General features: G+C 47.7%; 1 protein-coding gene across 1 annotated transcript in view; it reads right to left on the bottom strand.

The window, feature by feature from the left end:
- The window catches only part of LOC134909718 (cytochrome b5 reductase 4), a 530,443-nt gene that overhangs the window by 416,645 nt on the left and 88,128 nt on the right, over window positions 1-25,670 (bottom strand). Inside the window, exon 3 of the mRNA XM_063916915.1 lies at window positions 20,700-20,783. Coding sequence (XP_063772985.1) covers window positions 20,700-20,783 — 84 coding nt within the window. The remainder of the gene's footprint in view (window positions 1-20,699; window positions 20,784-25,670) is intronic.

The raw sequence follows: 25,670 nt of genomic DNA, 5'->3' as shown, positions 1-25,670 counted from the left end.
TCTGCACTCTCTACACTTCTACAGTACTCCTAAGCTCCAGTAAATCAGGTCAATCTCTCTCTCTCTCTCTCTCTCTTCTAATCTAAATGGAGAGGACGCCAGCCACGTCCTCTCCCTATCAATCTCAATGCACGTGTGAAAATGGCGGCGACGCGCGGCTCCTTATATAGAATCCGAGTCTCGCGAGAATCCGACAGCGTCATGATGACGTTCGGGCGCGCTCGGGTTAACCGAGCAAGGCGGGAGGATCCGAGTCTGCTCGGACCCGTGAAAAAAACCATGAAGTTCGGGCGGGTTCGGATTCAGAGAAACCGAACCCGCTCATCTCTAGTTTTATCTAGCCAAATTAGTGCCCCCCCTCTCTTTTTTAACCCTTTCTGTAGTGTAGTGACTGCAGGGGAGAGACAGGGAGCTTCCCTCCAACGGAGCTGTGAGGGAAAATGGTGCTTGTGTGCTGAGGAGATAGGCTCCGCCCCCTTCACGGCGGCCTTTTATCCCGCTTTTTTAGGAAAAACTGGCAGGAGTTAAATACATCCATATAGCCCAGGAGCTATATGTGATGTATTTTTAGCCAAAAATAGTGTTTATATTGCGTCTCAGGGCGCCCCCCCCCAGCGCCCTACACCCTCAGTGACCGAAGTGTGAAGTGTGCTGAGAGCAATGGCGCACAGCTGCAGTGCTGTGCGCTACCTTTACTGAAGACAGCTGTCTTCTGCCGCCGATTTCCGGACCTCATCTGTCTTCTGGCTCTGTAAGGGGGCCGGTGGTGCGGCTCCGGGACCCATCCATGGCTGGGCCTGTGATCGTCCCTCTGGAGCTAATGTCCAGTAGCCAAGAAGCCCAATCCACTCTGCACGCAGGTGAGTTCGCTTCTTCTCCCCTTAGTCCCTCGATGCAGTGAGCCTGTTGCCAGCAGGACTCACTGAAAATAAAAAAACCTAAGTCTAAACTTTTACTCTAAGCAGCTCAGGAGAGCCACCTAGATTGCACCCTTCTCGGCCAGGCACAAAAATCTAACTGAGGCTTGGAGGAGGGTCATAGGGGGAGGAGCCAGTGCACACCAGCTAGTCCTAAAGCTTTTACTTTTTGTGCCCTGTCTCCTGCGGAGCCGCTAATCCCCATGGTCCTTACGGAGTCCCAGCATCCACTTAGGACGTCAGAGAAAAGGGAAAGTGCACAAAAACTGTTTGAACAAGTCATCTAAGTCTGGAGAATCAGGGAAAGTGACATTTGGTTAATTTTGCACAAAGAAAAACGACTGCTGTGATGCAGCGTCCTCTAGGGGGGAGCCTTAACACCTCCCTTATAGCCAAAATGAGGGGTTCAATACCCTGGGCAGAAACAGGATCCCCACTAACTGGATCCGGGTCATCCCCATCATCATCTGTAACTGACAGCAGTGCAGGTAAACCACGCTTTTGGGGACCTGCATGGGAGAGAGGGGGCTGTGAATCAGCCCTATCAGCTAAATCTGCCACAGCTTGTTGCAGTAGCTGGGTTTTCTGCACATTTGCAGTGAGTTGAGATGACATATAAGACATCATGGTCTTAAGAGACCCTAACCAGTGGGGTTCTGTACCCTCTCCCCCAACCTCTTCACTAAGTTGGGATGGTTGATACATTGCTCACAGAAGACAGAGTCATTTGATAATGGAGAAAATCTGGTTTGTCAGATAATACACAGTTGTGCTTACCCATATTTCACAGTAAACACAAGAACATACACACAGACAGTAGCAATGCAAGCCTGCCCTACTGTATGTGAGAGGAGACACAGAGGAGAGAGGACCTCAGCAGACCCTGAGCTGCACAGCCCCAGTGAGGCTGTCAGCTCTGTAATTCACAGTAAACACTATCAAATACAGTCCTAATTAGACACAGGACAGTGTACACAAGCGGTTCTCCCCCTTTTGCTACATCCTATACCAGTTTCCAGCGTGTCTGTGAGGCAGGAAGCGCTGAGTGTGTGCTGCAGATGGCTTCTGTAAGCAGAGGAGGGCGCTAAAAATGCCCTGGTCCTGCACTAAAGAAGCTCACCCCACCCCCAATGGCGCCAAAACCAAGCATATTATTTATACTCGCAAAGTCTCCAAACAGTCTAAAACCTCACACAAGTGCTCAGTTCTGCATTTTTGTGGCAGTTTACACACAGCAGATCTTAGCGGGACCACCCAGAGAGGGTCCTGTACGCCGCACCCATGGTCTGACGCACTTTGAAACTAGGGACCCCCCTAACGGGGCCCCCGGTGTGTACTCACCACCGATGTCACCTTCAGGCCGCATTAGGGGTGTGCAGCGTGCTGCGACTGCGACAGCCAAGGAGCAGTGCCCCGCTGAACAAAAAGCCCCTCAGGACGGTGGTCCTGCAGCGTGGAAGTGGCTCTGCACCTTGTAAGGCCGGTGACTGCCCCCTCCTAACTCCCACGGCGCAGGTATACTGTTGCCCAGACAGCATACCGAAAAAAATAAAAGTTTTAATTGAAATTGAAGAAAACTTTCTGGAGCTGCAGAGATGTGCATCCTCTCCTGAGGGCACTTTTTTTCTAAACTGACTTGAAGAAGGGGGCATAGAGGGGAGGAACCAGCACACCCAGTGAAGAAATGTAAAGTGCACAGGCTCCTTTGGCCCCCGTCTATACCCCATCGTACTAAGTCTCCCCAATATCCCTTATGGATGCTAGTGAAATACAATTTATACAAGGATTAGTGGCACAATGTTTGTTAGAATTTGTATTTCTTTTATATTTTATCTTATATGGGGAAGGGGACGGGGCGTTGGACATGCTTTTGTGGCCATATTTATGTTTTAAGTATTGAGAATAAGGAGGGGGGGGGGCATCACAGCTGCATTTATTTAAGAATTGCAATTAAAAACTTTCATGTTTTAATCTGATGTGAGCATATGTTTTTAACCAAAGGAAGAGTTTGTGATAAAAACAATAATCCGTCATTTTACATGTCCACTGAGGAAACTGTAAACGCCCATACAACCAGGAATATCTTGCCAACAGTTCTCGCGCTTCAATGTGTATTACAATATCATGTCCCCAATACTAAAATCTTCTTATTGCTCAGAACTACAGCGCCTAAAGGGGGGTACACACGAAGCGATGTTCAGCTCATTTCTAAGCAAACTGACAAGATTGCTTAGAAATTAGCTAAACATCGCTCCGTGTGTAGGGGTGCTGCTGACAGCGATGCGCGGTCCCGCAAATCGCTATCACCGGTGCTAGATTGGTCTGCATGCAGGCACAATCTAGCAAGTCGCTCATTTCACCGCTGGGTGAAATGAGCGGCCCCCAGTGTCCGCCCCCCCCCCCCTCGCTCAGCATATCGCGCTGTGCTGAGCGGAGGGAGAGATGTGTGCTGAGCGGTCTGTGCTAGACCACTCAGCACACATCTCTGGGGAAATCTCCCCGTCAGTGCGGCCCTTTACTCATTCTGCAGAGAATGCTTTGAATCACCTACTGTATACCTGCAAGTTACTTCCGCTATAATTAGCAAGACTGATTGCTCCAGTCAATGCTTTCTTTGTCATCAATACATTTGTTTTGAAAATTTGCAAACAATGGGACGAGGGTATAGAATGGACAATGTGACGAGGGTACAGAATGGGACGGGTTGGGACTCAGGGTCAACAGTGTTTAGGTCGACACACATTAGGTCGACACCTATTAGTCAACAGTGACTAGGTTGATACATGAAATATGTTGACGTGGCCATTAGTCAACCTGGAAAAAAGCTCGAATTTTTTATGTTTTTTTAGTGTTGTTTTCTTAGTAAAATGACGGGGAACCCCAATTAGTGCACAGTGTCCCCCTCGCATGGCTCGCTTCACTCGCCATGCTTTGGGAAAGGTGCCTCGCCCTGCTACCGTTGCACTCGCCCCAGGTTACCGTTCCCAATTGTAGTCCATGTGGTTCGTAAAGTATGAAAAAGTAAAAAAAATGGAAAGGAATTTGAAAAACTCATGTCGACCTTTATCCATGTTGACCTAATGGCCATGTCAACCAATTTCATGTGTCGATATACTCGATGTCGATCAATAGGTGTTAACCTAATGTGTGTCGACCTAGAGTCCGGATACCAATGGGACAAGGGTACAGGAAGGCAGAATGGAGACTATTTCAATGTGTAAAATGCAACACAATGACACAAACACAAAATGAGGGCAACCATCAAAATTAAGGAGTGCAAAGAAAGGTATAAAACCTGGGACACCCAAAGCCAGATGTAATGATTTATTGCAGAAACACAATTGTAGGGGAGACAATCACGAGACCGCTTGTCACAATGCCGACGCTGGAATCCCGACATGCGGTGAAATGCCGCGCTGTAATACCGGCGCCACATGTTTTTTTCCCTCTATTGGTGTCCACAATGTAGCGAGCCACTGTGCCCGCAGTGTGGCAGGTGCAGCGAGCCCCGCAAGGGGCTTTCTAGCGCTCGCCCCACTGCCGGCATACTGGTGGCCGGGATTCCGCTGTTGGGATCATGATAGCAGGGATCCCGGCCGTCGGTAAAAAGTATGTAATCCCAACAGGAGTTCCAGAGGGAAATGGGTGATCACAATTAACAGTGCTGCACCACCTCCATCCATAATTAAAACAAAAATAAACAAACTGAGACCTTGGTCACAGGTTGTTTAGGTACCGGCGCTTTAAATAAATCAAGTGTATATCAGTGTTCCAGCTGCTGAGTGAACACAGCCTGCCAAGCTATGTATATGGAAATGAAACAGATGAATATAGAAAAAACACTGCTCTTGGGACACTGGTAAATATAAATCATTAAATATCTAAAAGTACTGTCTGTCAGAAAGAATAGACTCAGTGAAGCTCACTCATCATCTATATCGATCTCCTTCCATAACCTAAAAGTGCCAGTAGAACCACTTACTGTACATCATGCAGCAGTAGAATAATAAAATTTTTCCATATAAGAATTAAAATAAGAATTTACTCACCGGTAATTCTATTTCTCGTAGTCCGTAGTGGATGCTGGGGACTCCGTAAGGACCATGGGGAATAGACGGGCTCTGCAGGAGACTGGGCACTCTAAAGAAAGATTTAGGACTACCTGGTGTGCACTGGTTCCTCCCCCTATGACCCTCCTCCAAGCCTCAGTTAGGACACTGTGCCCGGAGCTGACACAATAAGGAAGGATTTTGAATCCCGGGTAAGACTCATACCAGCCACACCAATCACACCATATAACTCGTGATAGGAACCCCGGTTAACAGTATGATAACAATGGAGCCTCTGAACAGATGGCTCGCAACAACAACCCGATTTGTGTAACAATAACTATTTACAAGTATTGCAGGCAATCCGCACTTGGGATGGGCGCCCAGCATCCACTACGGACTACGAGAAATAGAATTACCGGTGAGTAAATTCTTATTTTCTCTGACGTCCTAAGTGGATGCTGGGGACTCCGTAAGGACCATGGGGATTATACCAAAGCTCCCAAACGGGCGGGAGAGTGCGGATGACTCTGCAGCACCGAATGAGAGAACTCCAGGTCCTCCTCAGCCAGGGTATCAAATTTATAGAATTTTGCAAACGTGTTTGCCCCTGACCAAGTAGCAGCTCGGCAAAGTTGTAAAGCCGAGACCCCTCGGGCAGCCGCCCAAGATGAGCCCACCTTCCTTGTGGAATGGGCTTTTACAGATTTAGGCTGCGGTAGTCCCACCGCAGAATGCGCCAGCTGAATAGTGCTACAAATCCAGCGCACGATAGTCTGCTTAGAAGCAGGTGCACCCAGCTTGTTGGGTGCATATAGAATAAACAGCGAGTCAGTTTTCCTGACTCCAGCCGTACTGGAAACATAAATTTTGAGGGCCCTGACTACGTCCAGAAACTTGGAATCCTCCAAGTCCCTAGTAGCCGCAGGCACCACAATAGGTTGGTTCAAGTGAAAAGCTGATACCACCTTCGGGAGAAACTGAGGACGAGTCCTCAACTCTGCCCTATCCATATGGAAAATCAGATAAGGGCTTTTACAGGACAAAGCCGCCAATTCTGACACACGTCTGGCCGAAGCCAGAGCCAACAACATAACCACTTTCCACGTGAGATATTTTAAATCCACAGTCTTAAGTGGCTCAAACCAATGTGATTTTAGAAACTCCAAAACCACATTGAGATCCCAAGGTGCCACTGGGGGCACAAAAGGAGGCTGAATATGCAGAACTCCGTTGACAAAAGTCTGAACTTCAGGCAGTGAAGCCAGTTCTTTCTGGAAGAAAATCGACAGGGCCGAGATCTGGACTTTAATGGACCCAAATTTGAGGCCCAAAGTCACACCTGCTTGCAGGAAACGTAGGAATCGACCCAGTTGAATTTCCTCCGTTGGGGCCTTCTTGGCCTCACACCAAGCAACATATTTCCGCCAAATGCGGTGATAATGTTTTGCGGTGACATCCTTCCTGGCCTTGATCAGGGTAGGGATGACTTCCTCCGGAATGCCTTTTTCCTTTAGGATCCGGCGTTCAACCGCCATGCCGTCAAACGCAGCCGCGGTAAGTCTTGGAGCAGACAGGGTCCCTGCTGCAGCAGGTCTTGTCTGAGCGGCAGAGGCCAAGGGTCCTCTGCAAGCATCTCTTGAAGTTCCGGGTACCAAGCTCTTCTTGGCCAATCCGGAGCCACGAGAATAGTTCTCACTCCTCGCCTTCTTATTATTCTCAGTACCTTGGGTATGAGAGGCAGAGGAGGAAACACATAAACCGACTGGTACACCCACGGTGTCACTAGAGCGTCCACAGCGATCGCTTGAGGGTCCTTTGACCTGGCGCAATACCTTTTTAGCTTTTTGTTGGGGCGGGATGCCATCATGTCCACCTGTGGTTTTTCCCAACGGTTTACCAGCATTCGGAAAACTTCTGGATGAAGTCCCCATTCTCCCGGGTGGAGGTCGTGCCTGCTGAGGAAGTCTGCTTCCCAGTTGTCCACTCCCGGAATGAATACTGCTGTCAGTGCTAACACATGATTCTCTGCACATCGGAGAATCCTTGTGGCTTCTGCCATTGCCCTCCTGCTTCTTGTGCCACCCTGTCTGTTTACATGGGCGACCGCCATGATGTTGTCTGACTGGATCAGCACCGGCCTGTTCTGAAGCAGGGGTCTTGCTTGATTTAGGGCATTGTAAATGGCCCTTAGCTCCAGAATATTTATGTGAAGCGAAATCTCCTGATTTGACCACAGTCCTTGGAAATTTCTTCCCTGTGTGACTGCCCCCCAACCCCGAAGGCTGGCATCCGTGGTCACCAGGACCCAGTCCTGTATTCCGAATCTGCGGCCCTCTAGTAGATGAGCCCTCTGCAGCCACCACAGCAGCGACACCCTGGTTCTTGCCGACAGGGTTATCCGCTGTTGCATCTGGAGATGGGACCCGGACCATTTGTCCAACAGGTCCCACTGGAAAGTCCTTGCGTGGAACCTTCCGAATGGAATTGCCTCGTACGAAGCTACCATTTTTCCCAGGACTCGTGTGCATTGATGTACCGACACCTGTCCCGGTTTTAGGATGTCTCTAACTAGGGATGACAACTCCTCTGCTTTTTCCACTGGAAGAAACACTCTTTTCTGGTCTGTGTCCAGAATCATTCCCAGGAACAGAAGACGTGTCGTCGGGACCAGCTGTGACTTTGGAATATTGAGAATCCAGCCGTGCTGTTGTAGCACTTCCCGAGAAAGTGCTACCCCCACTACCAACTGTTCCTTGGACCTCGCCTTTATCAGGAGATCGTCCAAGTACGGGATAATTGAAACTCCTTTCTTGCGAAGGAGTATCATCATTTCGGCCATTACCTTGGTAAAGACCCTCGGTGCCGTTGACAACCCCAACGGCAGCGTCTGGAACTGATAGTGACAGTCCTGTACCACAAATCTGAGGTACTCCTGGTGAGGAGGGTAAATGGGGACATGTAGGTACGCATCCTTAATGTCCAGGGAGACCATGTAATCCCCCTCGTCCAGGCTCACAATAACCGCCCTGAGCGATTCCATCTTGAACTTGAACCTTTTGATATAAGTGTTCAAGGATTTTAAATTTAAGATGGGTCTCACCGAACCGTCCGGTTTCGGTACCACAAACATTGTGGAATAGTAACCCTTTCCTTGCTGAAGGAGGGGTACCTTGACAATCACTTCCTGTGAATACAGTTTTTGAATAGCCACCAAACACTGCCTCCCTGGCAGAGGGAGTTGCCGGTAATGCAGATTTTAGGAAACGGCGGGGGGGAGACGTCTCGAATTCCACCCTGTACCCCTGAAGTACTACTTGAAGGACCCAGGGATCCACCTGTGAGAGAGCCCACTGTGCGCTGAAATTTCTGAGACGGGCCCGCCTGAGCAGCCCCAGCGTCATGCTGTGGACTTACCGGACGCAGGGGAGGACTTCTGCTCTTGGGAACTAGCTGTTTGTTGCAGCTTTTTTCCTCTACCTTTGCCTCTCGGCAGAAAGGATGAGCCTCTAGCCCTCTTGCTTTTCTGGGGCGGAAAGGACTGTACCTGATAATACGGTGCTTTCTTTTGCTGTGGGGCAGCCTGTGGCAAAAAGGTCGATTTCCCAGCAGTAGCTGTGGACACGAGGTCCGAAAGACCATCCCCAAACAGTTCCACCCCCTTATAGGGCAAAACCTCCATGTGCCGCTTTGAGTCCATAACCCCCTTCTGGCGGCAATGGACATAGCGCTTATTCTTGATGCCAGACGGCAAATATCCCTCTGTGCATCACGCATGTATAAGACTGCATCTTTTATATGCTCAATCGTCAGCAAAATATTGTCCCTATCCATGGTATCAATATTATCCGACAGAGAATCTGACCACGCAGCAGCAGCACTGCACATCCAAGCTGATGCAATCGCTGGTCGCAATATAATGCCCGTCTGTGTGTAAATAGCTTTTAGGGTAGCTTCCTGCTTTCTATCAGCAGGTTCCTTCAGGGTGGCCGTATCCGGAGACGGTAGTGCCACCTTCTTTGATAAGCCTGTCAGCGCCTTATCTACCCTAGGGGGTGTTTCCCAACGTGACCTATCCTCTAGTGGGAAAGGGTACTCTGCCAATAACCGTTTTGAAAGTATCAATTTCTTATCGGGGAAAGTCCACGCTTCCTCACACACCTCATTTAATTCCTCAGATGCAGGAAAAACTGCAGGTAGTTTTTTCTCACCAAACATAATACCCTTTTTTGTGGTACCTGGGGTATTATCAGAAATGTGTAAAACATTTTTCATTGCCTCAATCATGTAACGGGTGGACCTATTGGAGGGTACACTAGTCTCATCATCGTCGACACTGGAGTCGGTATCCGTGTCGACGTCTGTATCTGTCACCTGAGGTAGCGGGCGTTTTAAAGCCCCTGATGACATTTGAGACGCTGGAACAGGCACAAGCTGTGTAGCCGGCTGTCCTATGTCGTCAAACCTTTTGTGTAAGGAGTTGACACTTTCACGCAATTCCTTCCATAAGTCCAACCACACAGGTGTCGACCCCGCAGGGGGTGACATCACATTCACAGGCATTTGCTCCGCCTCCACATCATTTTCTTCCTCATACATGTCGACACAGCAGTACCGACACCCAGCAGACACACAGGGAATGCTCTGACAGAGGACAGGACCCCACAAAGCCCTTTGGGGAGACAGAGGGAGAGTATGCCAGCACACACCAGAGCGCTATATATCACAGGGATATCACCTATAAAAACGTGTTTTCCCCTTATAGCTGCATAAATAAGATTTTACTTACCGATAAATCTATTTCTCATAGTCCGTAGTGGATGCTGGGGACTCCGTCAGGACCATGGGGAATAGCGGCTCCGCAGGAGACAGGGCACAAAAGCAAGCTTTTAGGATCACATGGTGTGTACCGGCTCCTCCCCCTATGACCCTCCTCCAAGCCTCAGTTAGGTACTGTGCCCGGACGAGCGTACACAATAAGGAAGGATCTTGAATCCCGGGTAAGACTCATACCAGCCACACCAATCACACCGTACAACTTGTGATCTGAACCCAGTTAACGGTATGATAACAATGAAGTAGCCTCTAAAAAAGATGGCTCACAACAATAATAACCCGATTTTTGTAACAATAACTATGTACAAGTAATGCAGACAATCCGCACTTGGGATGGGCGCCCAGCATCCACTACGGACTATGAGAAATAGATTTATCGGTAAGTAAAATCTTATTTTCTCTAACGTCCTAGTGGATGCTGGGGACTCCGTCAGGACCATGGGGATTATACCAAAGCTCCCAAACGGGCGGGAGAGTGCGGATGACTCTGCAGCACCGAATGAGAGAACTCCAGGTCCTCCTCAGCCAGGGTATCAAATTTGTAGAATTTTACAAACGTGTTCCCCCCTGACCACGTAGCTGCTCGGCAAAGTTTTAAAGCCGAGACCCCCTCGGGCATCCGCCCAAGATGAGCCCACCTTCCTTGTGGAATGGGCATTTACAGATTTTGGCTGTGGCAGGCCTGCCACAGAATGTGCAAGCTGAATTGTACTACAAATCCAACGAGCAATAGTCTGCTTAGAAGCAGGAGCACCCAGCTTTTTGGGTGCATACAATATAAACAGCAAGTCAGACTTTCTGACTCCAGCCGTCCTGGAAATATATATATATATATATATATATATATATATTTTTTTTTTTTTTAGGGCCCCGACAACGTCTAGCAACTTGGAGTCCTCCAAGTCCCTAGTAGCCGCAGGCACCACAATAGGTTGTTTCAGGTGAAACGCTGACACCACCTTAGGAAGAAACTGGGGACGAGTCCGCAGTTCTGTCCTGTCCGAAAGGAAAATCAAATATGGGCTTTTTTAAGACAAAGCCACCACTTCTGACTATCGCCTGGCCGAGGCCAGGGCCACATCATGGTCACTTTCCATGTGAGATATTTCAAATCCACAGATTTGAGCGGTTCAAACCAATATGATTTGAGGAATCCCAACACTACGTTGAGATCCCACGGTGCCACTGGAGGCACACAAGGGGCTGTATATGCAATACTCCCTTGACAAACGTCTGGACTTCAGGAACTGAAGCCAATTCTTTCTGGAAGAAAATCTACAGGGCCGAAACTTGAACCTTAATGGACCCCAATTTGAGGCTCATAGACACTCCTGTTTGCAGGAAGTGCAGAAATCGACCTAGTTGATATTTTTTCGTGGGGCCTTCCTGGCCTCACCCACGCAACATATTTTCACCACATGTGGTGATAACGTTGTGTGGTCACCTCCTTCCTGGCTTTGACCAGAGTAGGTATGACCTCTTCCGGAATGCCTTTTCCCTTAGGATCCGGCGTTCAACCGCCATGCCGTCAAACGCAGCCGCGGTAAGTCTTGGAACAGACAAAGTCCCTGCTGGAGCAGGTCCTTTCTTAAAGGCAGATGCCACGGTTCCTCTTGGAACAGACATGGTACTTGCTGCAGCAAATCCCTTCAAAGCTCCCGAGGCCATTAGTCCTCTGCGAGCATCTCTTGAAGTTCCGGGTACAAAGTCCCTCTTGGCCAATCCGGAGCCACGAGTATAGTTCTTACTCCTCTACGTTTTATAATTCTCAATACCTTGGTTATGAGAAGCAGAGGAGGGAACACATAGACCGACTGTTACACCCACGGTGTTACCAGGACGTCCACAGCTATCGCCTGAAGGTCTCGTGACCTGGCGCAATACCTGTCCCGTTTTTTGTTCGGGCGGGACGCCATCATGTCCACCTTTGGTCTTTCCCAACGGTTCACAATCATGCGGAAAACTTCCCGATGAAGTTCTCACTCTCCCGGGTGGAGGTCGTGCCTGCTGAGGAAGTCTGCTTCCCAGTCGTCCACTCCCGGAATGAACACTGCTGACAGTGCTATCACATGATTTTCCGCCTAGCGAAAAATCCTTGCAGTTTTGCCACTGCCCTCCTGCTTCTTGTGCCGCCCTTTCTGTTTACGTGGGCGACTGCCGTGATGTTATCCCACTGGATCAATACCGGCTGACCTTGAAGCAGAGGTCTTGCTAAGCTTAGAGCATTATAAATTTGCTCTTAGCTCCAGTATATTTATGTGGAGAGAACTCTCCAAACTTGATCACACTCCCTGGAAATTTTTTCCCTGTGTGACTGCTCCCCAGCCTCTCAGGCTGGCCTCCGTGGTCACCAGCATCCAATCCTGAATGCCGAATCTGCGGCCCTCTAGAAGATGAGCACTCTGTAATCACCACAGGAGAGACACCCTTGTCCTTGGATATAGGGTTATCCGCTGATGCATCTGAAGATGCGATCCGGACCATTTGTCTAACAGATCCCACTGAAGAGTTCTTGCGTGAAATCTGCCGAATGGAAGCGCTTCGTAATAAGCCACCATTTTTACCAGGACTCTTGTGCAATGATGCACTGACACTTTTCCTGGTTTTAGGAGGATCCCGATTAGCTCGGATAACTCCCTGGCTTTCTCCTCTGGGAGAAACACCTTTTCCTGGACTGTGTCCAGAATCATCCCTAGGACCAGCAGACGTGTCGTCGGAACAACTGTGGTTTTGGAATATTTAGAATCCACCCGTGCTGTCGTAGAACTACTTGAGATAGTGCTACTCCGACTTCCAACTGTTCTCTGGACCTTGTTCTTATCAGGAGGTCGTCCATTTTCTTTGAAGACGAATCCTCATTTCGGTCATTACCTTGGTAAGGACCCGGGGTGCCTTGGACAATCCAACGGCATCGTCTGAAACTGATAGTGACAGTTCCGTACCACGAACCTGAGGTACCCTTGGTGAGAAAGGGCAAATTTTTGGACATGGAGGTAAGCATCCCTGATGTCCCGGGACACCATTAAAATGTTCTATAGTCAATAAAATACTGTCCCTGTCAAGGGTATCAATATTTTTAGTCAGGGAATCCGACCAAGCCACCTCAGCTCTGCACATCCAGGCTGAGGCGATCGCTGGTCGCAGTATAACACCAGCATGTGTGTGTATACTTTTTAGGATATTTTTCAGCCTCCTATCAGCTGGCTCCTTAAGTACGGCCCTATCTGTAGATGGTACCGTCACTTGTTCTGATAAGCGTGTGAGCGCCTTATCCACCCTGAGGGGTGTTTCCCAACGCGCCTTAACTTCTGGCGGGAAAAGGTATACCGCCAATAATTTTTTATCGGGGGAAACCCACGCATCATCACACACTTCATTTAATTTATCTGATTCAGGAAAAACTACAGGTAGTTTTTTCACCTCCCACATAATACCCTTTTTTGTGGTACTTGGAGTATCAGAAATATGTAACACCTCCTTCATTGCCCTTAACGTGTGGCCCTAAAGGAAAATACGTTTGTTTCTTCACCGTCGACACTGAAATCAGTGTCCGTGTCTGGGTCTGTGTCGACCGACTGAGGTAACTGGGCATTTTACAGCCCCTGACGGTGTTTGAGACGCCTGGACAGATACTAATTTGTTCGCCGGCCCTCTCATGTCGTCAACCTGCTTGCAGCGTGTTGACATTATCTCGTAATTCCATAAATAAGCCATCCATTCCGGTGTCGACTCCCTAGAGAGTGACATCACCATTACAGGCAATTTGCTCCGCCTCCTCACCAACATTTTCCTCATACATGTCGACACACACGTACCGACATACAGCACACACATAGGGAATGCTCTGATAGAGGACAGGACCCACTAGCCCTTTGGGGAGACAGAGGGAGAGTTTGCCAGCACACACCAAAACGCTATAATTATCCAGGGACAACCTTTATATAAGTGTTCCTCCCTTATAGCATTTTAATATATATACATATCGCCAAATCAGTGCCCCCCCTCTCTGTTTTAACCCTGTTTCTGTAGTGCAGTGCAGGGGAGAGCATGGGAGCCTTCCCACCAGCATTTCTGTGAGGGAAAATGGCGCTGTGTGCTGAGGAGAATAGGCCCCGCCCCCTTTTCGGTGGGCTTCTTCTCCGGAGTTTGTGATATCTGGCAGGGGTTAAATACATCCATATAGCCTCAAGGGCTATATGTGATGTATTTTTCGCCATACAGGTATATATACATTGCTGCCCAGGGCGCCCCCCCCCCGCGCCCTGCACCCTCCGTGACCGCTGTGAGAAGTGTGCTGACAACAATGGCGCACAGCTGCAGTGCTGTGCGCTACCTGATGAAGACTGAAAGTCTTCTGCCGCCTGGTTCCGGACCTCTTCATCTTCAGCATCTGCAAGGGGGGTCGGCGGCGCGGCTCCGGGACGAACCCCAGGGCGAGCCCTGTGTTCCGACTCCCTCTGGAGCTATGTCCAGTAGCCTAAGAATCCAATCCATCCTGCACGCAGGTGAGTTGAAAATCTCTCCCCTAAGTCCCTCGATGCAGTGAGCCTGTTGCCAGCAGGACTCACTGAAAATAAAGAACCTAAAAACTTTTTCTAAGCAACTCTTTAAGAGAGCCACCTAGATTGCACCCTGCTCGGACGGGCACAAAAACCTAACTGAGGCTTGGAGGAGGGTCATAGGGGGAGGAGCCGGTACACACCATGTGATCCTAAAAGCTTGCTTTTGTGCCCTGTCTCCTGCGGAGCCGCTATTCCCCATGGTCCTGACGGAGTCCCCAGCATCCACTAGGACGTTAGAGAAATATAGTTATACTGCACCTAATTTGTGCCCCCCCCCCTCTCTTTTTAACCCTTTTCTGTAGTGCAGGACTGCAGGGGAGAGCCAGGGAGCTTCCTTCCAGCGGAGCTGAGAGGGAAAAATGGCGCCAGTGTGCTGAGGGAGATGGCCCCGCCCCTTTTTCGGCTGGCTTTCTCCCGCTATTGTAAAAGTTCTGGCAGGGGTTAATAAACACCTATATAGCCCCTGGAGCTATATATGGTGCCAGTTCGCCAGCCAAGGTGTTAATATTGCTGCTCAGGATTTACTAACTATTGTATGTCATAACTAACATCACCACGGTGGACTTTCTGTTCAAGGATTGCAGATTTCACTCATTGGCAAATGATTGTTCCGTCTGAAATTAAACTGTCACTCGGTGGGTATGATATAGTCTTTTATTGTTAAATACAAGAGGGCAATTACATATTATAATGGAAGTATACTAAGCTTCAAGAGATAAACTACCAATCAATCAGCTCCATGTTACAGGCTGTGTTTGAAAAATGACGGTTAGGAGCTGATTGGTTTGTACTTTAGCTCTAGGTACTTTAGCTCTATCCAAGGGTTAACATCTGCCTCTATACCTTTTGTTTTCTTTACGCCACTATACAACATAAATACAAAGCAAGGTTATGCCAATCACAATTACCATGACAGCAGCAAGAGAAAGCACAACAGCACAAGCAGCTTTGCCAGCAGGACTCACTGAAAATAAAGAACCTAAAAACTTTTTCTAAGCAACTCTTTAAGAGAGCCACCTAGATTGCACCCTGCTCGGACGGGCACAAAAACCTAACTGAGGCTTGGAGGAGGGTCATAGGGGGAGGAGCCGGTACACACCATGTGATCCTAAAAGCTTGCTTTTGTGCCCTGTCTCCTGCGGAGCCGCTATTCCCCATGGTCCTGACGGAGTCCCCAGCATCCACTAGGACGTTAGAGAAATATAGTTATACTGCACCTAATTTGTGCCCACCCCCCCCCCCCCCTCTCTTTTTAACCCTTTTCTGTAGTGCAGGACTGCAGGGGAGAGCCAGGGAGCTTCCTTCCAGCGGAGCTGAGAGGGAAAAATGGCGCCAGTGTGCTGAGGGAGATGGCCCCGCCCCTTTTTCGGCTGGCTTTCTCCTGCTATTGTAAAAGTTCTGGCAGGGGTTAATAAACACCTATATAGCCCCTGGGGCTATATATGGTGCCAGTTCGCCAGCCAAGGTGTTAATATTGCTGCTCAGGATTTACTAACTATTGTATGTCATAACTAACATCACCACGGTGGACTTTCTGTTCAAGGATTGCAGATTTCACTCATTGGCAAATGATTGTTCCGTCTGAAATTAAACTGTCACTCGGTGGGTATGATATAGTCTTTTATTGTTAAATACAAGAGGGCAATTACATATTATAATGGAAGTATACTAAGCTTCAAGAGATAAACTACCAATCAATCAGCTCCATGTTACAGGCTGTGTTTGAAAAATGACGGTTAGGAGCTGATTGGTTTGTACTTTAGCTCTAGGTACTTTAGCTCTATCCAAGGGTTAACATCTGCCTCTATACCTTTTGTTTTCTTTACGCCACTATACAACATAAATACAAAGCAAGGTTATGCCAATCACAATTACCATGACAGCAGCAAGAGAAAGCACAACAGCACAAGCAGCTTTGTACAAAATGCTACTGTAAATGTCTTAAACACTTAATAAAAAGCAGTAAATGTCTCAAGTGTTTAATTGGTGTAACAAAGGACACATTACATTTTCTTCTCACAGACAATGAGAGACACCTTGTGTTCACTGAGAGTACTACATGTATTTAAATTCTGAGAATGTCAGAAGGCTACTATTAAGCAAACAAGGAAATTAGGGGTGCTAACATATAGATAAAAGCAAATGATATGAACAAAACGTAAGGTGAAGATGTATTCATTACATTTTTCAATTGGAACACCAAGGGCGGTATTCAAATGATATATCACGTCCAATCTCCTTTCTAAAGTGATCCCCATTATCGCGCAAAGGATTGTGCGCCCTCGCTACTCCGGGGTAGCCAGCTGAAGTGATTATACCACGCCCATTAGCAGAAACAGAATGGGTGTGAAAAGAATTGAATACCGCCCCAAAAGTCAGCACTAGGGAGGCCAATCCCGGGCCTTTTTTTCAATCCCAGGTATCGGGATTAAAAAATTATCAATCCTGGGATTCCCAGGATTGGGTTGAAGATTTTAAAATTCCCGGGATCACTTCCTGCAAGCGGTTGGTGGCGAGGTGCGGTCCGGGCAGCGTGAGAGTCTGGCTTTAGACTGCACAGCGTGACCTCAGACTTCACGTCACACTGCGCAGCCAGGGGCCAGGGAGTGCCAGGAGAAGGGAGCTGGGTAGCGTCTGAGCCTCCTGAGGACGCTCAACGCTGCCCGGATTTAAAAAAACATAGGGGCTTTCTAATCCTGAAATCCCCAGGATTGGAATCTACAATTCCATGATTGAACCCCGCACAATTTTAGGCCTAAATCCCGGAATTGGCCACCCTAGTCAGCACTTCAGAGAGTTGCTAAAGAAAATGTTGTATCGATTATAGAAAATATTTATTTATTATCTATTATTGAATAGAGAAAAGACCAATGTAATTTTTGTTGGTTAGCAAGCAACATTTATTACTGCAACTGTAAAATGCTGCGAAAGCCAGTTAGTACATTCTGACTTTTATGACATGCTTACATGTATTGTTATTTTAAGGAAGATACATTTGCAGAACAGATACAGTGCATCCGGAAAGTATTCACAGCGCTTCACTTTTTCCACATTTTGTTATGTTACAGCCTTATTCCAAAATGGAATAAATGAATTTTTTCCTCAAAATTCTACACACAATACCCCATAATGACAATGTGAAAAAAGTTTTTATTTAGATTTTTGCAAATTTATTAAAAATAAAAAACGAAGAAATCACATGCGGAAGTATCCTCTCTGTTTGTGCGGTTAGAAGGGACAGCACATGCGCAGAAGCCCTGGCATCATTACAGCATAACGCAGGGATGGGCTCCAAAGTTGGGCGATGGATAATACAGAACACATTCCATATGCAATCAATAATAAATGGATCCCAAAGAATCTAACTGGCATTAGAAAATCAATAGTATAATCCCAGACACAAAGACTGACTCAAGTATAAAGATCTGCTAATTATTATTGTAGGACTGGAAGACCCATAATCATCTAAAGCAGTGTTTTCAACCACTGTGCCGTGGCACACTAGTGTGCCCTGAGCAGTCTCCAGGTGTGCTGCCACAGAAGCACAGCCAGGCCCGTCAGTGTTTTGCTGCCACTGGGGCCCTGGACCGATCAATACTGGTGGGTTTAGTGGTTGCAAAGCCAGTTCTAATTTTGGGCCCGGGCAGTGTTGGGCTCTTCTGGATTTCTCAGACGTGGCTCAGGCGTGACCTATGGAGAAGCTGTGACATGACATCCTAGGACATACAACTGCACCATGTATCACCATTATATTTGAGTTTTAAAAAATGGTGTACCTTGGCAATATTTAATTCTTGTTCAGTGTGACACGAGTTGTGAAAAGTTGAAAATCTCTGATCTAAAGTATGCTTTGTGATAAAAGGATAGAGGAATGCTTCACTTTTCTCTGCTACTCATTTTACATTTTTGCATAAAAGTTACCCTCCTCCTCATAAACGGGATGGTGTCAGGATCCTAGCGCTTGGGATGCACAGCACAATCCAGACGCTCAGGATCCTGACACCTAGTAGGTGAGTATACTATCTGTAATCCTAAAACCCCCTACACCAGACCCTCCTTTTTAAAAGCTAGTCTCTAACCCCCCCACCCCCTTAAATGAATGCTCCCCAGGGGTGCCTAACACTAATTCCCCACCCCATAGCCTAACCGTAACCCTCCCCCTGCAGCAGCCTCAGTAACCTAACCTCCACGTCTTACCTCTCTGCCAGGCCAGCAAATCCTGGTCCGGGATCCCAGCTATCAATGTCTGGATTCGGGCGCCGGCATTCTGAATAGTGTCAGGATTTTGCCATTGGTATTTCAACTGCCGGGATCCCGACCGGATCCCTCATACGTTGCATAGTTTGTAATCTTTGCTACTGGAATATTATGTTTTAATATTCTACTAATTTAACAATCAACGTTTGTTAAGACTATGGCCCTCATTCCGAGTTGTTCGCTCGCAAGCTGCTTTTCGCAGCAGTGCACACGCTAAGCCGCCATCTACTGGGAGTGTATCTTCGCTTATCAAAATTGCAAACGAAAGATTCTCAAAATTGCGAATAGAAATTTCTTTGCAGTTTCTGAGTAGCTCGAGACTTACTCTGCCATTGCGATCAGTTCAGTCAGTTTCGTTCCTGGTTTGACGTCACAATCACAGCCAGCGTTCTCCCAGACACTCCCCCGTTTCTCCAGCCACTCCCACGTTTTTCCCAGAAACTGTAGCGTTTTTTCACACACTCCCATAAAACGGCCAGTTTCCGCCCAGAAACACCCGCTTACTGTCAATCACATTACGATCACCAGAACGAAGAAAAATCCTCGTAATGACGCGAGTAAAATACCTAACTGCATAGCAAATTTACTTGGCACAGTCGCAGTGCAAACATTGCGCATGCGCATTAGCGACTAATCGCTCCGTTGCGGAAAAAAAATAACGAGCGAACAACTCGGAATGACCCCCTATATTTGTCTCTAGGAACAATTAAACACCTATTTTAAAATGTTACATTTGGTGGCTTACAAAATTATTCAGTCCCCTAAAAAGGCTACAAATGGCAGTTACAGAGTTTGCTCAGACAGTAATTTTTACTGCAAAGTAGAGGACAAGTCTGACAACCTGTGTTAGGCATGACAGGTTGTTAGACTTGTCCTCTACTTTGCAGTAAAATTTACTGTCTGAGCAAACTGTGTAACTGCCATTTGTTGCCTTTTTTTATGGGACTGAATAATTTTGTAAGCCACCAAATGTATTAGGTGTTTAATTGTTCCTGGAGACAAATAGTCTCCAGCTGTTGTGAAACTATAAGTTCCAGCATGCACTGCCACAGTTTTACGATTAGGGAATGCTGGGACGTGTAGTATCATAATAGCTGGAGACATGGGGGGTAATTCAGACCTGATCGCTGCTGTGCACTTCCTCACAGCCTGCGATCAGATCTGAATTGTGCATGCGTATGCACCACAATGCGCAGGCACGACGGATGCAAACAACGGGGATCGCCGGTCAGTGACAAGATGCTGTGAAAATTCCGAACGCCGCGGCGTTCGCAAACAGATTGACAGGAAGAGGCCGTTCGTGGGTGGCAGCTGACCATTTTCAAGGAGTGTCTGGGAAAACGCAGAAGGTACCAGGCGTTTGGAGGGAGGGCTCCTGACGTCAGCTCCGGCCCCGATCATCTCAGCGGCTGACTAAGTTCTGGGCAGAGGAGAGACTGCACAAACTTATGTTTGTGCAGCTCTGCAGTTAAAGCGAATGCACATCTGCACACACGCCATACCCTCCCCCCTGTAAGCGGCGGCTACCTGATCGCAAGGATGTAAATAAAGCACCATAGAGATCAGATCTGAATTACCCTCATAGGTTGGTCAGGCCTGCAGTAGGGTCTTAATGTGGATTTTCAACCACATGAATTCATTTTTGTCTGCAGATTTAAAATGAAGAAATAAAATAAAAACAGAAAAACGCTGCTTGCATAAGTATCCAACCCCTGCAGAATAGTACTTGGTAGACCCACCATTTGCTGCAAGCAGTGTGCTTGTCAACAAGCAGTATGTGACCCCCAGAAGGCAGGCATTGCAATGTCAGCAAGCATAAAAGGCAACTTCATTTTTACGCACAACAGCAGCACAACTGTAAACAGGATAGTAATTCATCATGTTGTGCAATAGCAGCAGGTTTTCCCATGATTTGGAAAGGAGAATAAGATGATATTTGCCCTTGGCCCACTAATGTCTTAAAAAGTGGTTCTGACCAATTTCTTTCCTGATGTGATATTACATAAAGGACAGGGATCTGAAAACTTCAACATTAGTATTTATAACGCATATTTCTAGAACACTGTATAAACACCTACCTCTGATACATATCCAGCAGTCAGTCTTTTTATTGTGCTTTGCAAGTTCCTCTTCTGTTACTTCTATTAACCTTCCTTTTAGACCTGTGATAAAGCAGAAATATGCCTTTACTTAATTATACACATAAAACAATATTAAATGGATTTTGAAAGATTAATTGACCGCAATTATAATTAGTAGGTCTTTTACTAAAATACTGATGCACACAGCATCTCTCTAGTTCTTCTATTAGAGTATTTCTTGACGTATTTAACAAATATTTTATTATACGGTGTCGTAATGGACAGAAAGAATTGTAACTGTGATCTGTATCAGATGTATGAAGAACCATAGATAATGTAGTGTGTTCCACTTAAACATGATCAACTTCTGACATAAAGAAATTCTTTCTAGTCTGTTTCAACATAGCGTGGCTGTGGCAAGAGAACAAAAATGCTACGGAGACACCCTGCTACTGAACAGAATGAAGAAAATAACTTTCACTTTTAAAATAAGATTTTACTCACCGGTAAATCTATTTCTCGTAGTCCGTAGTGGATGCTGGGACTCCGTAAGGACCATAGGGAATAGCGGCTCCGCAGGAGACTGGGCACAACTAAAGAAAGCTTTAGGACTACCTGGTGTGCACTGGCTCCTCCCACTATGACCCTCCACCAGACCTCAGTTAGGATACTGTGCCCGGAAGAGCTGACACAATAAGGAAGGATTTTGAATCCCGGGTAAGACTCATACCAGCCACACAAATCACACCGTACAACTCGTGATACTAAACCCAGTTAACAGTGTGAAATACAACGGAGCCTCTCAACAGATGGCTCTCGACAATAACCCTTTAGTTTAACAATAACTATATACAAGTATTGCAGACAATCCGCACTTGGGATGGGCGCCCAGCATCCACTACGGACTACGAGAAATAGATTTACCGGTGAGTAAAATCTTATTTTCTCTAACGTCCTAAGTGGATGCTGGGACTCCGTAAGGACCATGGGGATTATACCAAAGCTCCCAAACGGGCGGGAAAGTGCGGATGACTCTGCAGCACCGAATGAGCGAACTCTAGGTCCTCCTCAGCCAGGGTGTCAAACTTGTAGAATCTTGCAAACGTATTTGACCCCGACCAAGTAGCTGCTCGGCAAAGTTGCAAAGCCGAGACCCCTCGGGCAGCCGCCCAAGAAGAACACACCTTCCTCGTGGAATGGGCTTTCACTGATCTAGGATGCGGAAGTCCAGACGCAGAATGTGCAAGCTGAATCGTCCTACAGATCCAGCGAGCAATAGTCTGCTTTGAAGCAGGAGCACCCAGCTTGTTGGGTGCGTACTGGATAAATAGCGAGTCAGTTTTCCTGACTCCAGCCGTCCTGGAAACATAAATTTTCAGGGCCCTGACTACATCCAGCAACTTGGAATCCTCCAAGTCCCAAGTAGCCGCAGGCACCACAATAGGTTGCTCAAATGAAACGCTGAAACCACCTTAGGAAGAAATTGGGGGCGAGTCCTCAATTCTGCCCTATCCATATGTAAAATCAGATAAGGGCTTTTACATGACAAAGCCGCCAACTCTGACACACGCCTGGCCGAAGCCAGGGCCAACAGCATGACCACTTTCCACGTGAGATATTTTAGCTCCACAGTTTTAAGTGGCTCAAACCAATGCGACTTAAGGAAATCCAACACCACGTTGAGATCCCAAGGTGCCACTGGAGGCACAAAAGGGGGCTGAATATGCAGCACTCCTTTAACAAAAGTCTGAACTTCAGGCAGTGAAGCCAGTTCTTTCTGGAAGAAAATCGACAGAGCCGAAATCTGGACCTTAATGTACCCCAATTTGAGGCCCATAGTCACTCCTGACTGTAGGAAGTGCAGGAATCGACCCAGTTGAAATTCCTCCGTTGGGGCCTTCCTGGCCTCACACCAAGCAACATATTTCCGCCATATGCGGTGATAATGTTTTGCAGTCACATCCTTCCTGGCTTTGATCAGCGTAGGAATGACTACCTCCGGAATGCCCTTTTCCTTCAGGATAAGGTGTTGAACCGCCATGCCGTCAAACGCTTGGAACAGACAGGGCCCCTGCTGCAGCAGGTCTTGTCTGAGCGGTAGAGGCCATGCGTCCTCTGAGATCATTTCTTGAAGTTCTGGGTACCAAGCTCTTCTTGGCCAATCCGGAACAATGAGTATAGTTCTTACTCTTCTCCTTCTTATTATCCTCAGCACCCTTGGGATGAGAGGAAGAGAAGGGGACACATAAACCGATCGGTACATCCACGGTGTCACTAGAGCGTCCACTGCTATCGCCTGAGGGTCCCTTGACCAGGCGCAATAGTTTTCTAGCTTTTTGTTGAGGCGGGGCGCCATCATGTCCACCTGTGGCCTTTCCCAACGGTTTGTAATCAGCCAGAAGACTTCTGGATGAAGTCCCCACTCTCCCGGGTGGAGGTCGTGCCTGCTGAGGAAGTCTGCTTCCCAGTTGTCCACTCCCGGAATGAACACTGCTGACAGTGCTAACACGTGATTTTCCGCCCATCGGAGAATCCTTGTGGCTTCTGCCATTGCCATCCTGCTTCTCGTCGATTTACATGGGCGACCGCCATGATGTTGTCTGACTGAATCAGTACCGGCTGACTTTGAAGCAGGGGTCTTGCCTGACTTAGGGCATTGTAAATGGCTCTTAGTTCCAGAATATTTATGTGTAGGGACATCTCTTGGCTTGACCATAGTCCCTGGAAATTTCTTCCCTGTGTGAATGCTCCCCAGTCTCGAAGGCTGGCGTCCGTGGTTACCAGGACCCAGTCCTGTATGCCGAATCTGCGGCCCTCCAGAAGATGAGCACTCTGCAGCCACCACAGTAGAGACACCCTGGTCTTTGCAGACAGGGTTATCATCCGATGCATCTGAAGATGCGATCCGGACCACTTGTCCAACAGATCCAACTGAAAGATCCGTGCATGGAACCTTCCGAACGGAATTGCTTCGTAACAAGCTACCATCTTTCCCAGGACTCGCGTGCAGTGGTGCACCGACACCTGTTTTGGTTTTTAGGAGGTCTCTGACTAGCGATGACAACTCCTCGGCCTTCTCCACCGGGAGAAACACCCTTTTCTATTCTGTGTCCAAAACCATCCCCAGGAACAATAGACGCGTTGCAGGAACCAGCTGCGACTTTGGAATATTCAGGATCCAGTCGTGCTGTTGTAGCACTTCCCGAGCTAGTGCTACTTCGATCAACAATTGTTCCCTGGACCTCGCCTTTATAAGGAGATCGTCCAAGTACGGGATAATTATAACTCCCTTTTTTCGCAGGAGTACCATCATTTCGGCCATTACCTTGGTAAATACCCTCGGTGCCGTGGACAGACCAAACGGCAACGTCTGGAACTGGTAATGACAGTCCTGTACCACAAATCTGAGGTACTCCTGGTGAGGAGTGTAAATGGGGACATGCAGGTAAGCATCCTTGATGTCCAGTGATACCATGTAATCCCCTTCCTCCAGGCTTGAAATAACCGCCCTGAGCGATTCCATCTTGAACTTGAACTTTTTTATATACATATTCAAGGATTTCAAATTTAAAATGGGTCTCACCGAACCGTCCGGTTTCGGTACCACAAACATTGTGGAATAGTAACCCCTTCCTTGTTGAAGGAGGGATACCTTGACTATGACCTGCTGTGAATACAGCTTGTGAATTGCCTCTATCACTGCCTCCCTGTCCAAGGGAGTCGTTGGCAAGGCAGATTTTAGGAAAGGGGCGAGGGGGAGACGTCTCGAATTCCAGCTTGTATCCCTGAGACACCACTTGTAGTATCCAGGGATCCACCCGTGAGCAAGCCCACTGATCGCTGAAGTACTTGAGACGGGCCCCCACTGCACCTGGCTCCGCCAGTGGAGCCCCAGCATCATGCTGTGGATTTAGAGGAAGCAGGGGAGGACTTTTGTTCCTGGGAACTGGCTGTATTTTGCAGCTTTTTCCCTCTACCTCTGCCTCTGGGCAGAAAGGACGCGCCTTTAACCCGCTTGCCTTTCTGGGGCCGAAAGGTCTGTACCTGATAATACGGTGCTTTCTTTTGCTGTGAGGGGACATGGGGTAAAAATGCTGACTTCCCAGCTGTCGCTGTGGAAACTAGGTCCGAGAGACCATCCCCAATCAACTCCTCACCCTTGTAAGGCAAAACTTCCATGTGCTTTTTAGAAATTGCATTCCCCTGTCCACTGCCGAGTCCATAAACCCCTCCTGGCAGAAATGGACAGTGCATTTATTCTAGATGCCAGCCGGCAAATATCCCTCTCTGCATTTCTCATGTATAAGACAGCGTCTTTTATATGCTCTATGGTTAGCAATATAGTGTCCCTAAGGTATCAATATTTTCTGACAGGGCATCTGACCACGCAGCTGCAGCACTGCACATCCGTGCTGAAGCAATAGCTGGTCGCAGTATAATGCCTGAGTGTGTATAAACAGACTTCAGGATAGTCTCCTGCTTTCTATCAGCAGGTTCCTTGAGGGCGGCCGTGTCCGGAGATGGCAGTGCCACCTTCTTTGATAGACGTGTGAGCGCTTTATCTACCTTAGGGGGCGTCTCCCAGCGTAACCTGTCCTCTGGCAGGAAAGGGTACGCCATCAGTAAATTTTTAGAAATTACCAGTTTCTTATCGGGGGAATCCCACGCTTCTTCACACACTTCATTTAATTAATCAGATGGGGGAAAAACCACTGGTAGTTTTTTCTCCCCAAACATGATACCCTTTTTTGTGGTACCTGGGGTAACATCAGAAATGTGCAAGACATTTTTAATTGCCGCAATCATATAACGGCTGGCTCTATTGGAATGTACAGTAGTCTCCTCGTCGTCGACACTGGAGTCGGTATCCGTGTCGACGTCTGTGTCTGCCATCTGAGATAGCTGATGGCTTTTGAGACGCCTGGGCAGGCACGAGCTGAGAAGCCGGCTGTCCCGCATCTGTTATGT

Source organism: Pseudophryne corroboree, chromosome 4 (assembly GCF_028390025.1).
Source record: "Pseudophryne corroboree isolate aPseCor3 chromosome 4, aPseCor3.hap2, whole genome shotgun sequence".
Classification (NCBI taxonomy): Eukaryota; Metazoa; Chordata; class Amphibia; order Anura; family Myobatrachidae; genus Pseudophryne; species Pseudophryne corroboree.
The sequence above is the reverse complement of the archived record's forward strand: the minus strand, read 5'-3'. Positions and strand labels throughout refer to the sequence as shown.